This window comes from Caloenas nicobarica, chromosome 1, assembly GCF_036013445.1.
Source record: "Caloenas nicobarica isolate bCalNic1 chromosome 1, bCalNic1.hap1, whole genome shotgun sequence".
NCBI classification, from domain to species: domain Eukaryota; kingdom Metazoa; phylum Chordata; class Aves; order Columbiformes; family Columbidae; genus Caloenas; species Caloenas nicobarica.
Window position 1 is genome coordinate 147,645,435 of NC_088245.1, and position 12,364 is coordinate 147,657,798.

A 12,364-nucleotide genomic window follows, 5' to 3' on the forward strand; every position below is an offset into this window, starting at 1 on the left:
CTTCCTTATTGTAATAAATTAAAATCCCCTACAACACAGTGGATGTTGATGACTGAATAATAATTAGCACTAATAATCCATTTGGGATTACGCAGGTGTTATTCAGAAGACAGAAAGAAGGAACAAGTTGTTCAGTGAGCTGCAAAACTAATGAAACCCGGTTTCCCAGGGGCTGCTCCTTGCAGGGCTGGAGCACGGACCCAGCCTTTCCTGGAGGAGGGGCGAGTGGATCCCTCTCTCCTTTGCTCAGCTATAGTTTTCATGAAATTACAGCAGCCTGGTATTTTTGAGACTCCTACAACTCTGCTCCATGTCTCTAGCATTGGCCAGAAGGATGGAAAGGTGGAAGGTAGGCAGAAATGAAAGGTTCAAAGAAAACCAAGCTAAAAAATAAATAGGGTCTCTTCTCTTTACCTAGCTACCTATTGCCATGAAAACAGTGGGAAGAGAATGTCATTGAGGTGTCCATCTTCTTGTTCATCATATCTTGTTCATCTATCTGCAAAGGAAGACCATCTTGATAGACACAAGGGCCATAGGTGCCCTTCCCTGGCTGCAGCCCCCCCCAGCACCTAGAGAGAGGCATTAACCCTGGCACCCTGGGGTGGCACCCAGTGGAGAGTAATGCTCCTCCTGGAGCATGGTCCAGCTGGCCCGTTTCAGGTGTCCATGCTGGTGGGGAGGAGGCACAGCCCAGAAGTGCGGGTCCCTCTCCCTGGGCTGTACAACCCGTCTGGACCACCAGCGCTGGTGCATTGAGCCCAGTGGATTGTGCCCATCCCTGCCCCAACACCCGCCAACACGATCCCAAGAGCATCGCTTTTTTTTTTTCTTTTGAGAAACCAAACTAAAATTCTTGCTGTGGGTTTTTTTATCTGCGTTAACAATCCTTTATTAAATTGGTGATCCTCTGCAATTACAGATATTTCACGGGTTTAGTCTTCCACGTTTGACTGCATCTAGAAAGCCAGCACAAGTATGACATGCACTTTTCCAAGGATCCTATAGAAATTTGTAAATAAGTGAGATGAAGAGCAACTTCATCTGATGACAGTGGCAGAGTTAAAGCTCTGCAGTGCTTTCTGTGGAAAGAAAAGAGTTAAGCTCTTTTAATTTGTTACACAATTACAGCTTTCTTCCTTAATTAGTAGAGGGGTTAATGATCTTGAGATAAATACTCTCTGGTGCAGGTCAGTTGCTGTTAGTGTCTCATTGTACAAAAACAATAGAAGCTTTGTAATCACAGGGGTCATGGCTAGAGTTATCAACAAATTTGAGGATTAGAGTGAGAAAGGGAAAAGAGCAAAAGAGAAAGTTCCTTGTCTTGTTCTGCAATATCTCTCACTCTAGTAGACCAGCTAATCATTGGTGTTAAGTGTGTTAATAAAAAAAAGCACATGAAAGAAGAAAAAGGCAATACTAGGTGCATATTCTAAATATACGAAGGTGCAGGAAAAAAATAAGGAATAATAATTTAAAATCAACAGCAACATATTTTTGCGTGCAACTTTGCAAAGCAAATTCAGATTCAAAACTAAGGCCTGGAAATGGATTTTGTGTCTTATGGTAGTATAAAATGATTGTAAAATTATCTGTTATAAAATTCCTTACATATATTAATTGAAGAAAATTGGGTTCCTTTCCCAAAGTGTCTTCAAGGAGCTCACATGTGAGTGAAAGACTGCTAGCAGCAAGCCAGGCAGCTTTTGGCTAAAAGTGTTTTTAATTCCTTTCTGATAAGGACACTTTCAAAGACTTAAGAGTAGTCCTCACTAACAGAGCTCACATAGAGAGAGTTAGGTTGCAAGAATTGGCTTCTTAAAAAATCCCATACAGACCCAGGTTAAAGCAGGACTTAGCTGCATCTCATCTAAGCAAGCCATAGCATCATTCTCCTCCTAAAATAAGGGTACCTGCAATCTTCAGAAACATGGAGCTGGGCTACAACAAGCAGCACCAGACACCCTGTGAGTCGCTTGTCCTTATTCCCAAACATCAGAGATTTCCACTCATCCATTCCTTGGGTTAATACTTTATACATGGAATAGAAAAAGAGAGAGACCCCAGTCTGACTTCTCCCCTCTAACACTGATTAGAAGTAACACAAACTCCCCTTTGGGAGCTTTGACACCATTTTTCTGGTCTGTGGAGGGAACGGGGTTGCAGATGACAGTGCTGCTGTCTGAAGGTAAAAGCACCGGAGGGCAAGTGCCCACATCATCTCCTCAGGCAGAGGGTGCAAGCTGCGAGCACTCACATCAAAGCAAACTTGGGGGACCTCTGCCAGCAACAGCACGTGCCACCTTAGCAGCCCTCCGTTCCCAAAAACAGCGCTGGCCATGGAACTCCCCTCCACCTTGTCACCTCTCTTGGAGCGGTGACCTCCCGCATTGCACGGAAAAGCCACCCACCACCCGATAAACAGAAATAAACCCTCTGAAGTTCTTGTCCTTTCTCACCTAAACGCCATTTACTTGGAGATTTTAGCTTTGCTGGAGGGAATGTGAAGATACTTCATGTATTTAGCTGGTTTAAGGCAAAGCAGTTAGCTGATACAAATCAGACCTGTCGCATTTAGATTTCTCTAAGTAGCCAGAAATTTCATTTAACTGTACAGTATTTGTAGCACCAGGGCTCTCCTTAATTCCCTTCTTGTTATCATTTTTGTTTTCCTATTAAAAAGCCAGAAACGGTGTAAGCAAGTGCACCTCCGTGGAGCCGGAGGGCTCCAGCAGTGTGCTTCAGTTCACCCACTGGCACAAAGCCCCTGGAACAGCCACAGGAACAGGGTATCACTTTCAAGTCACAGCAAAATTATTATTTTTCATTTGCCTGGACACTCACAGCACCACATGTTTTCAGTGATGTTTTGGATGCTGCAGTTACAGAAAAGCTTACTGATTTTTTGAAGTTTTGTTTTGTTTTGTTTTCCAAAGACTGTTTTTTACTTTTGGAATGCAAGCTCATACAAAGCAACTATTCCAAAGCCTATTAAAGTTAACTTTGATGGACTTTGAATCATAACCGAAAACATCAAATAAAACTAGGAATTTATTGCCATGTTAGTCCCCTCCACACTTAATGAATGATTCCGCTTTGTGCCAGGTATTGCTGCTACTGGAGACTGCACTTTCTTCTTGATGCTCATTAGTGATCTCCATTTTATATTATTATTTAAAATAGCCCTTCTTACGCCATGTATAAAAATAAATTAATGAGTATTTCTTGTAGCTTCACTACTACTCAGCTGTAGAAATCTAGTAAATCTTTATTGTGGCCAGCTGTTGTGTGATGATATAGTAATTCATCAGCAGAATAAACCATTGCATGCTGCTGTATCTGTGCAGAAAAAGGAAAGCATTAGTAAAACATGTCCAGAATATATGGTTATGCCACACTGAGGGCTCCAAACTACAGGCTAATAAAAATAATGTACTCAATTGCCATCCAGTTAGGATGCTCTTGATATTTTAAAGTGGCATACTCTCAAAAACAGTCCTTCTGATAATTCGCTAACAGAACAGGGTCAGTTGTAAGCAGATCACTGTAACTGATGCAATTTAATATATGTGCATAAAATTGAACATGAACAAGATTTATCTCTGCCCAGACATTAGTATATTACAAACACATATTTTATTCCTTTGGCTGTGCTTTACAATTAAGAAACCAATAACTTCTTACAGAACAATGTTCTACTGAGACCTGTTTGCATTATAATGACTGATTTTTTTCCCTCCTTTTTTCAGTTCTCAGCACAGTTCAGCATGTTCCAGACCATCAAGGACCAGCTAGAGCAGCGGACCCGGATCCTGCAGGCCAACATTCGGTGGCAGCAGGAGGAGCTCCAGAAGATACAGGAGCAGCTCTGCCTGGTCCAGGACTCCAGCATACAGGTGTGTTACTGCTGGGAGGGGCAGAGCGAAGCATCCTCTCTCATGTGGCCATTGATAGAGCTGGCAAATTAAAATTAGCTGCAGAGGCCAGGGAATCTGGACATGTGGAAACCAGCTCATCAGAATGAGGATGTTGCCCTCTGAAAGCTCCTTGAGTACCTATGACCAGAAAGATTTAAGAGCTCTCTGGAAGAAGAGAAGGCAGAAATATCTCAACCTTAGTAGGAGGAGAAGAATTTGGGTCATTTACAGTAGCATTTTAATACTTTATCTACTGAGTCTTCAGAGGGAGCAGCTGTAGTAGGAAAATGTTCAAGTTCAGACTTGCGAATGATTCTGTCTCTCCAGTTCATTAACTTCCATCCAGTCACTGCTTGCTTCATGTTGGCATCACCCACACTCGGCATCTTGTCTGTCCAGCTCTTCCTTAGCCAACAGCCCTCCTTCAGGCAGCGCTCATCTCCTTCATTCACTCCCTGTTTTCCTGACCCTACCCCAGCCCAGATACAGAGCACAAGAGATTAATTTCCTTGTCACATTAAAAAAACCCCAAACCTCTGCTGATGTTCATTTGTTCACACCTGGGAGGTATCTGAATTTGTTCCTCACTGGATCAGCTTAAGCCTTTAGGGCGAAGCTGACTGAGCCTGCTCTTCTTCTGCCTTTGATATCTCCTACACAGAGCTAGAATTCACTAAATACAGTATCTGCTTTTAATTCACCAAGAACAGTATCTGCTTTGTACTACCCCTTATGTCCACCAAAGCTCAGAAATAACAGCAAGTGCAGTTCAGTATGTCGCAGGTTGTACTTAATGCCAAATGGACAAATCATCCAGTTTTATGGAAGTTTTCTGAGTGTGGGGTGATTACTGCTGTGTTTGTCATAATTTAACTATAAATCTCAGGTTACATGACCCTTGCTAGAAATGTTGCATCAGGGACCCACTGTGAGTATTACACTAACAAGATCTTTTTAGAAGACAAGTTCTATCACAGAAACGAATGTCTCAAAGAACATTTTAAGCACAGGATGAAAACCTGGGACCTGCTGAAGACAGCGGGAATTTTGCTCCCGACTTCCACAGAAATAGACTCTCACCCATCATCAGCATCTGTGAAATGCAGTTTCACGTATTAAAACAAATTGGGATTGTATGTTTAGGCAATTAAGGGATTAGTGAAGCCAAACTGGACACTCCACTCACCTAAGTTGCTGCATGTGCACTGCTGTAAGACAGCACAGCAATGGTGGGTCCCACAACCAGGACTCTCTGTTCCTGGTGACATAGAACCACATAGGTAGACCAGGTTTAACTTCAGGGCATTTCTTCTATTGGTTCTGCACTGACTTTGATTAATGGGAAGGGAAAATCTCTCTGCAATTAACTGGCCTTCAGTTCAGAATCATGTCATATGTCTGAAAGCTATTATTGTTATTATGAATATCAAAAGACATGATATTCTCACTTCCTCTCTTTTAATTGGGTGAAAACCATTACTCTCTCCTAGCAAAGTCTTCAATAGTCACATACACTCATCCCTTCTTTTTTTTTTTTTTTATGTTTTCAATAATTCAGGCAAAAATAGAAGATCAGAGCACCTTCTTATACACAGGAAACAGATTCTATTTTTACATAGTTGTCCCCCCGTATGTGCTATGGTACATTTAATAACCCAAAGACCAAGGGACAGATTCTCAGATATGCTCATAGGGAGCTCAAGCAGAGAGAAGAGGCCCAGTGGGAAAATGGCAGGTAGTTCTGTATTGCCCAACTCATACCAATTTGTAGCTCTGAGTTATGCTATTTGGGTGGTACTCTCCCCCATGAAATCTGTACCAGGTTAGACCAAGTGTTTTCAGACCAATACAAATTCTCTAGTGCCAGTACTGACCATCTCCTAGCTTACTGCAGATGCAGAACTGAGAGTGGGGGGAAATAGAGGGCAGCTCAGAGATGCAGGGGTCCCCTATCTGCCTGAAGGGGCAATGCTGGATGGGGAGGATCATCCTCTGTAGTTTGAGTGCCTTTAGTCCCCTCAGAGCAATCAAACAAGCAGATGAGATGCAAGCAGACATGTCGACTCATGGCCTGGTCCTTTTCCTCCACGGACAGGTCATTTTCCTACTTCCACTTTCTCTAGGTTAAAAAAACCCAAAAAAATGACTGTGCTGTTGCAGGGATAGAGTGAGACCAGGAACTGCCTTTGATTTATTTGGCTAGGGGCAACTTGAAAGCAAGCCTCACACTTTCGCATGTAGCACTTCTGTGACTCACAAGCAGCTAGGAGTAAACTGTTAAATCAGAAATCCAACCACGTGCTTTGCCACAGAGATTTCATCTTTCAGAGAGCTGGTTGTCTGCAGACATTGATCTGTGTCTATTATCAGAGCTACAAAGCATAGTAGCAAATAGGCAAGCATTACGATCAAGCACATTTCTGGTCCCTTTAATATTACACATAGCAGAGCTATAAGCATGGAGGAGTGCCGTAGGCTGTCTGAAAGGGGGGAAGTGTTCTGCGATTTTCCCTCGTTAGCTGATTTATTAGCATATCTTCCCCACTGGTTCACTCCCTTCCACACAGAAGTGTACAAGTAGCTCTACGGAGAATTAAGCTCGATTTCCATTTCCTTCAGAGATCTTCAAAACTGCAGTACAGCAGTCCACCAAGAAATGCTTTCCCAACCGGACAGATGTTGAGCATGGTAGTCTGCATTAGAAACTATTTCCAAGAGCCTTGTGCGATGAAAGATGAAACTAGCAGGAGGGTTCTGGGCCCTGAACAAAATTGTTCAAAACTCCATTAAATCCCTGTGACTGCTTTTCCTGACAAAGGAAAGTGTGAAGGACAGGAGCAGCAAGAGTAACCTCAGAAGTCTGACGGATGCTGTATCTGCTCCAGATTTGAACAGTCTGGCTAATGAATCGCAGATGGGGAGGAAGGCAGAAGGGTTGTGCCTCACCAGCCTCCAAGAACTACAAATGAGGCTGCCCAAAGCCACCCATCATTTGCAAACCAGTCTCCCTTCGAAGTCAGTGAATCTCAGCTCCCTGGTGCTGTGCTTCTCATCTTTCCGTATTTTACATAAAGAAAGAATCTTGATGTCTGTAATGATGAGCCCAGAGGCTATAATCCTCTGATTATCCAAAGGACAGGTAGAGTCAAAGAGCCATTTTCCTCATGATGTCTTGCCAATGTGATTCATCCATTAGCTGTAGGGACCATCTATCTTGGAATGAGGGGGCAGCAGTGTCAGAGGGTCCCTCCTCTCCCTCGCTGCTTTGCTGCATACGTTAACAAGCTGGCCAATTAAAAAATATTTGTAAAATGCTTCACTGACCTTGCAGTCCACAAAATAAGCCACGAGACATGTCATTAGCAGCAGTGAAGTTAGGGGGTTGCTAATTTACCTACTTGGATGTGCTCAGACCAGGAAAGATTTCGATCTTTATTAGGGGGTTTCTGTTGTTATTTAAAGCTGCTCTATGTCAGTGTTTCAGGGGGTTCAGGCAGGACTATCACAAAAGAGGCACATAATAAAAAAGAACACCATTAAGTTGTGTACAAATGAAGCATGTTGTTGCTTTTAGGCTTAACCAGCAGGCAGAAATTCCACGCTTCAATCCTCTCTCAGGTTAACTCTTGTTTTGATGAGGCATCTTGAGTCTCCCAGTTCTATGGGGACACAGGTTAAATGGCACCATCGCTTCCTGCCCTGAGCTTGTTTTTTCCAGGACATTTATGTTCAGATGGTAATGATGCTGCTTTTGCCATTAGAATGCAACAGAGAGTCCCTAGGTATGAAACACAGCCCTCTCAGGGTATGAACACATGAACAAATGAAATTGGTTTACTGGGATAGACTTGGTTGTAAATTTATAGTGTACTAGCTAGCTGCCAACCATCAACCGTGCACGTTACTACCCAGTGGCACACTCTGGTAATTGCAAAGTAGGTTACTCTGCTTTCTTTCAAGGAAAAGCTCCTTGGGCTTCATCTGGAAGTAAGACACGCACACAGGGACCTACAGAGTAAGTCCTTCACCACGAGTTCATACCCTGCCTGACATTTGCATGGATAGATGTTGACTTTGCATTGGATGAACCTGGTATTTCTCCAGCCCTGTGCACCACATCCAGGGAGAACACTTAAGATAATCCTCCTTAAGGCCTTAAATTGCAGTGATCTGGCCAGTAGTAGTGGGCTCACATTCCCCATCACAGTTTTGAAACACACCATTTGCTTTACCTGTTCTGAATTTTATATCAAGTGTTTTATATCAAATTTTATATCAATGGTGACCAGTTTCATTGCTAGAGCTAATCAAGTGAGTTCATTTACTAAACTTGTCCAAAGCTTAGCTTCTATATACAGAAAATAAACAAGAAAATGAATTTTCATAATTTCTGTCTTTGATTTATTCATAATAAGACCTATTTACTTGGCAGAAGTTGTGAGACCATCTGCCTTTCTGATATGTAACAGCTCCAAACTCAGTGAGCAATGTTTTTAGAAGAAAACACTCGGAGCTAGTTTCAGATCTGCTGCGAGCAGCCCCAACTCTGTTACTTGACCCATTTATTTCTATCAGACATCTTTGAGATGTGGTTAGCCTACAGCACCTGAAACAAGCCGTTGCTTTAGGTCCATTAACATTTTCATTAATTGCCCCCCTCTGCCAGCTGATTAATGTAAGCTTTGTTTGCACCTTTTTTTCTGAGTAAAATCTTGGCACACGAATCATTAAAAAATTATCATATTTAAATAAAATCTGTGTTTAAAAAGCTAGATAAGTAAGTACAAATATGATGGATCAACCCATACTTATGCAAAGAAAAGCACTGCATTGTGCCAGTCCGTTGGAGAGAGGTATGGGGTTTTTTCCAAGAAAAATTAGAGGGGACATGATAGTTTAGAGAATTGTTAATGTAGCAATAAGCTGCCGAAAGGTGTACTAATTACTGGGCGTACCTCAGATGTACTGTTAGGCATGAGACTGATAGATGAATAATGAAGAGAATAATTGTGATTCTGATTTCATTTAAACACTAAGTAGCTCCACTTAAACTAATGGAGTTCCACACAGGTAGTAGTGGTGTGGAATCGGAATCAGATCCAAAAATGTCTTCAACTACTTGGGGTGCGTACCTCCATACAGTCCTTGGTAGTGAGGGACTAGGTTTGAAATATTGCAAAGATAGCTTGTAGCATTAATAATTAATTGCTTTAAAACATGCCTTTTTCCTCTGTACAGCTGTAATAAAAGAAATGGCCCCTGGAAAAGCAAAAATTCCTAAGCCCTACAACTTTTAAAGAAGAAAACCTCATCTTGCAGTGCAGGCATGGAGAGGGTATTGTTTACAGAAACACTAACAGAGGAGCTGCTAGCTCTTTTGCACAAGTCAAATGCATGGCACGGTTAGGAAGAACACCAGGTGACAGTTACCTGATGGGAAATCAGATAAATGACACTGGCTGGCTGTTTACACATCTTCTCAATGATAAGGACACAGCCATTCAACACGGACAGCTCTGGCCCGACTGTGGCCTCATTAAAAACATTCAACAGCCCAACTCTCTGTAAGGTGTTGAATTTCCAGGGATAAATTCAAAAGTGGCCCTGTCTGAAAGGCAGACTGACTTTGTTGAAAGGAAAAAAAGTAAAGGACTGAAAAGACACGGAGTTACTCTGTTCTCTCTGGTCAGGATGCCCCAGAACATGGTGAATGTACAGGGAACTGCTCTTAGGAGGGCTGTGCCTGCCCCACAGAGAGAGGATTTGTACCTTCAGGACACATTTTGTGAGTAATGAGTGCACTTGCAGAACAAGAAATCAAGAAACTAGAGACAACAGCATTGTTAATGTAGGAAAGAGGTGATTTCCAACTAACAGTAAATGCACAGTGAATCCAGAAACATGATAACTTGGTTTGAGAATAAATCTTTGGATTTAATTCTGTCACCTTCGTTATCCAAGACAGCTGGGCTATGTAAATTAAACCCTTCCCCTTCTTTTCCAGATGTTCCTACAGCAGCCGATGGTTTCTCTGAGCTTTAGCAATACTCAGCAGCCAGAGCCACAACAGCTACAGCAGAGGTCAGGGGCCATTTCTCAGCAGCAGCTTGTCCCCAGTCCTCAACTTCAAGGGCAAACTGTGTCTTCACAAACAGCAAACCAGCAAGCGCTGAGAGAAGCAAGCGTGATATCTAGCCAGGTAATAATTTCTTTGAACAGAGAAGCATTTATATGGAAAGAAGATGCTGTTATTACACAAGCAAGTAAAATCATGTCAGTCCTGTAAGTGTGCCTTTGCCTTTCCTTCCCCATTCTCCTATATAAGGGCAGTCTCTGTAAGGGCTGTCTCTGCAGCATTTACCTTAAATCCCTTTTTTAAGACCTCAGCCAGGACAGTTACTTGAGCAGCTGTTTCCACTTGAAAACTGGGCAGGTAAAAGATGTGGATGACTTACTGTTCTTCAGCTGGTCCTGAAAGAAACTAGACCAACCACACTGGAAACCAGCACTAGTGGTGTCAGCAGCATGAGCTCTCAAAATAAGCTTTACCCGTGCTTGCTACCTGAATGCAGCTGGATGCCACCAACACAGCGAGACCTCCTGTCTGCTGTGGGGGCACACAGCCGGAACACATGCAGATTTGTATCAGACCCCCAGGTTGTGAGCGTAACAGATTCCTGCACAGGGAAGTAAAGTTCTGCCTCAGTGAGTTGTAACTGAGGCAGATGAAAGCCAGGAGTAGGTTTGGCATGGGACTTTTTTTTTTTTTTCTCTTATTGCAGGTTTTTGGGCATTTCCAGTGTTTGCTCTTCCACCCATCTGTTGTACCTCCCTTGACAGACAACTTAGTTCCTGTTTCTGCTACCTGAATGTGCAGCAAATATAGCCGCACCGTGATCTTCAGACCCCTCAGCTGTAGCTTTTAACCTCCTACACACCTGTATTGTAATGACTCTATTAAAACAAAAACTGCATCTGTATTATAAACAGGGGGAAAAAAATTATTTGATAAGGTTTATTCCCATCACTGGGCTTTCACAGCAGTGCTATTCGCACCCAACTTTGCTCGTGTGTTCACGGGGTGTCGTTTTTCTCAGCTGCTCGGTAGCACAACCGGGGCTGCTTCGCGTTCACAGAGCTCTGGCCCCGAGGGTTTTGCGGGCCGGTACACCGAAGCGGGGCTCAGCAGCGGGTCCGAAAGCCGCGGCAGGTTATAGCGACGCTGTCGTTTCTTGAGTCCGACAGCAGCCGGAGGGGGGAACGTACCGCCAGTTATTGGCGGCGCCGCGCCCCCGTCGCGCTGTCACGGTGCGCGCTTTTAGGCTGCCTCCAGGCAGCGGTCACGGAGCGCTCGGCTATCGCTCTCCCACCCCTCTCTGTGTCTTCCAGGGCCCGAAGGCGCCGAGGAGCGCGGAGCTGACGCCGGGCGGCGGCCGCTCCCCCCGCGCCGCGCCCCCGCCCTTCGCCGCGGCCCCCGCCGGCGGCACCGCGGCTCCCCCTGCCGGCCCGCCCGCCCCCGGCTGCAGCCACGACCAGCAGCTCAGGTACGGCCCGGCCCCGGCCTCGCCTTCAGCCCCGGCCCCCGCGCATGAGGACCCCGGCTGCACTCGGTTGGGATTCGGCGTGCGCGGTCACGGCTGCCGCGCCTCCTCCGGCCGCCCAGCTCTGGGGTGGTGGGATGTCTCTGCTTTTCACTTCACTGTCCCAAGCTCTCCTGGGTGGGCGGTGGAGGACGGCCAGGGCCTTTTCATCCAACGAGACATGCGAACCAAAAAAATTACACTCTGATATTCAGAAAGCTCAAATACAAGCCATTCCCACCAGCAGGAGCAAAAGAAATTTCACACTCCCGAAATCCTAGTGCCCAGTCTGCCAGCAAGGTGCCCACATTGTTACCACAGAGGGCATGCGCTGCCCCAAATCTCCACCTCACAGTGCACAGGATGTTGGAGCTGCTGTTAGTTCTCCTAACGCTCAGCCTTGTGCCATGCCTATAAAAGCCTCCTGTTTCTGTTTTCAAAATGTGGGGTTTGTCTGGTCCTTCTGTCACAGCAATGTCACTTTGTCTTTTCTCCACGTGCCAGACTGTTGCTCAGCCAGCCCATTCAGCCCATGATGCCTGCGTCCTGTCATGCAAGACACCCTTCAGACCTCAGCATGGTGGGATCCCAGGCTAAGTATGTGACTTGTCAAAGATAAAACATCAAAGTTGCTTTTGAGAGGATATAGCCTTCTTTAGTAAGATGACGAAGGAGTTATAAATATCAGGAACATGTTACTGTGCTGAGCCTGCGTTCCAGTGTCAGGGTCAGCCTTACCCTGCCTGGTCACACCAGAAAGGACAACAGAGAGAAACACAATGTGCCAGTGGTGTTTTAAGAAGCTTAGGGATTTTTTCTCCCTCACATGACTCTTGCTTCAGCACTGGAACTCCCAGCCTACCAAGG

At 44.6% G+C, this 12,364-nt stretch overlaps 1 protein-coding gene across 1 annotated transcript in view; it reads left to right on the forward strand.

The window, feature by feature from the left end:
- Nucleotides 1-12,364, forward strand: part of NPAS2 (neuronal PAS domain protein 2) — a 55,074-nt gene that overhangs the window by 38,912 nt on the left and 3,798 nt on the right. Inside the window, exons 15-18 of the mRNA XM_065633701.1 lie at nucleotides 3,750-3,896; nucleotides 9,922-10,116; nucleotides 11,307-11,461; nucleotides 12,002-12,094. Of these exons, the coding sequence (XP_065489773.1) occupies nucleotides 3,750-3,896; nucleotides 9,922-10,116; nucleotides 11,307-11,461; nucleotides 12,002-12,094 (590 nt within the window). The remainder of the gene's footprint in view (nucleotides 1-3,749; nucleotides 3,897-9,921; nucleotides 10,117-11,306; nucleotides 11,462-12,001; nucleotides 12,095-12,364) is intronic.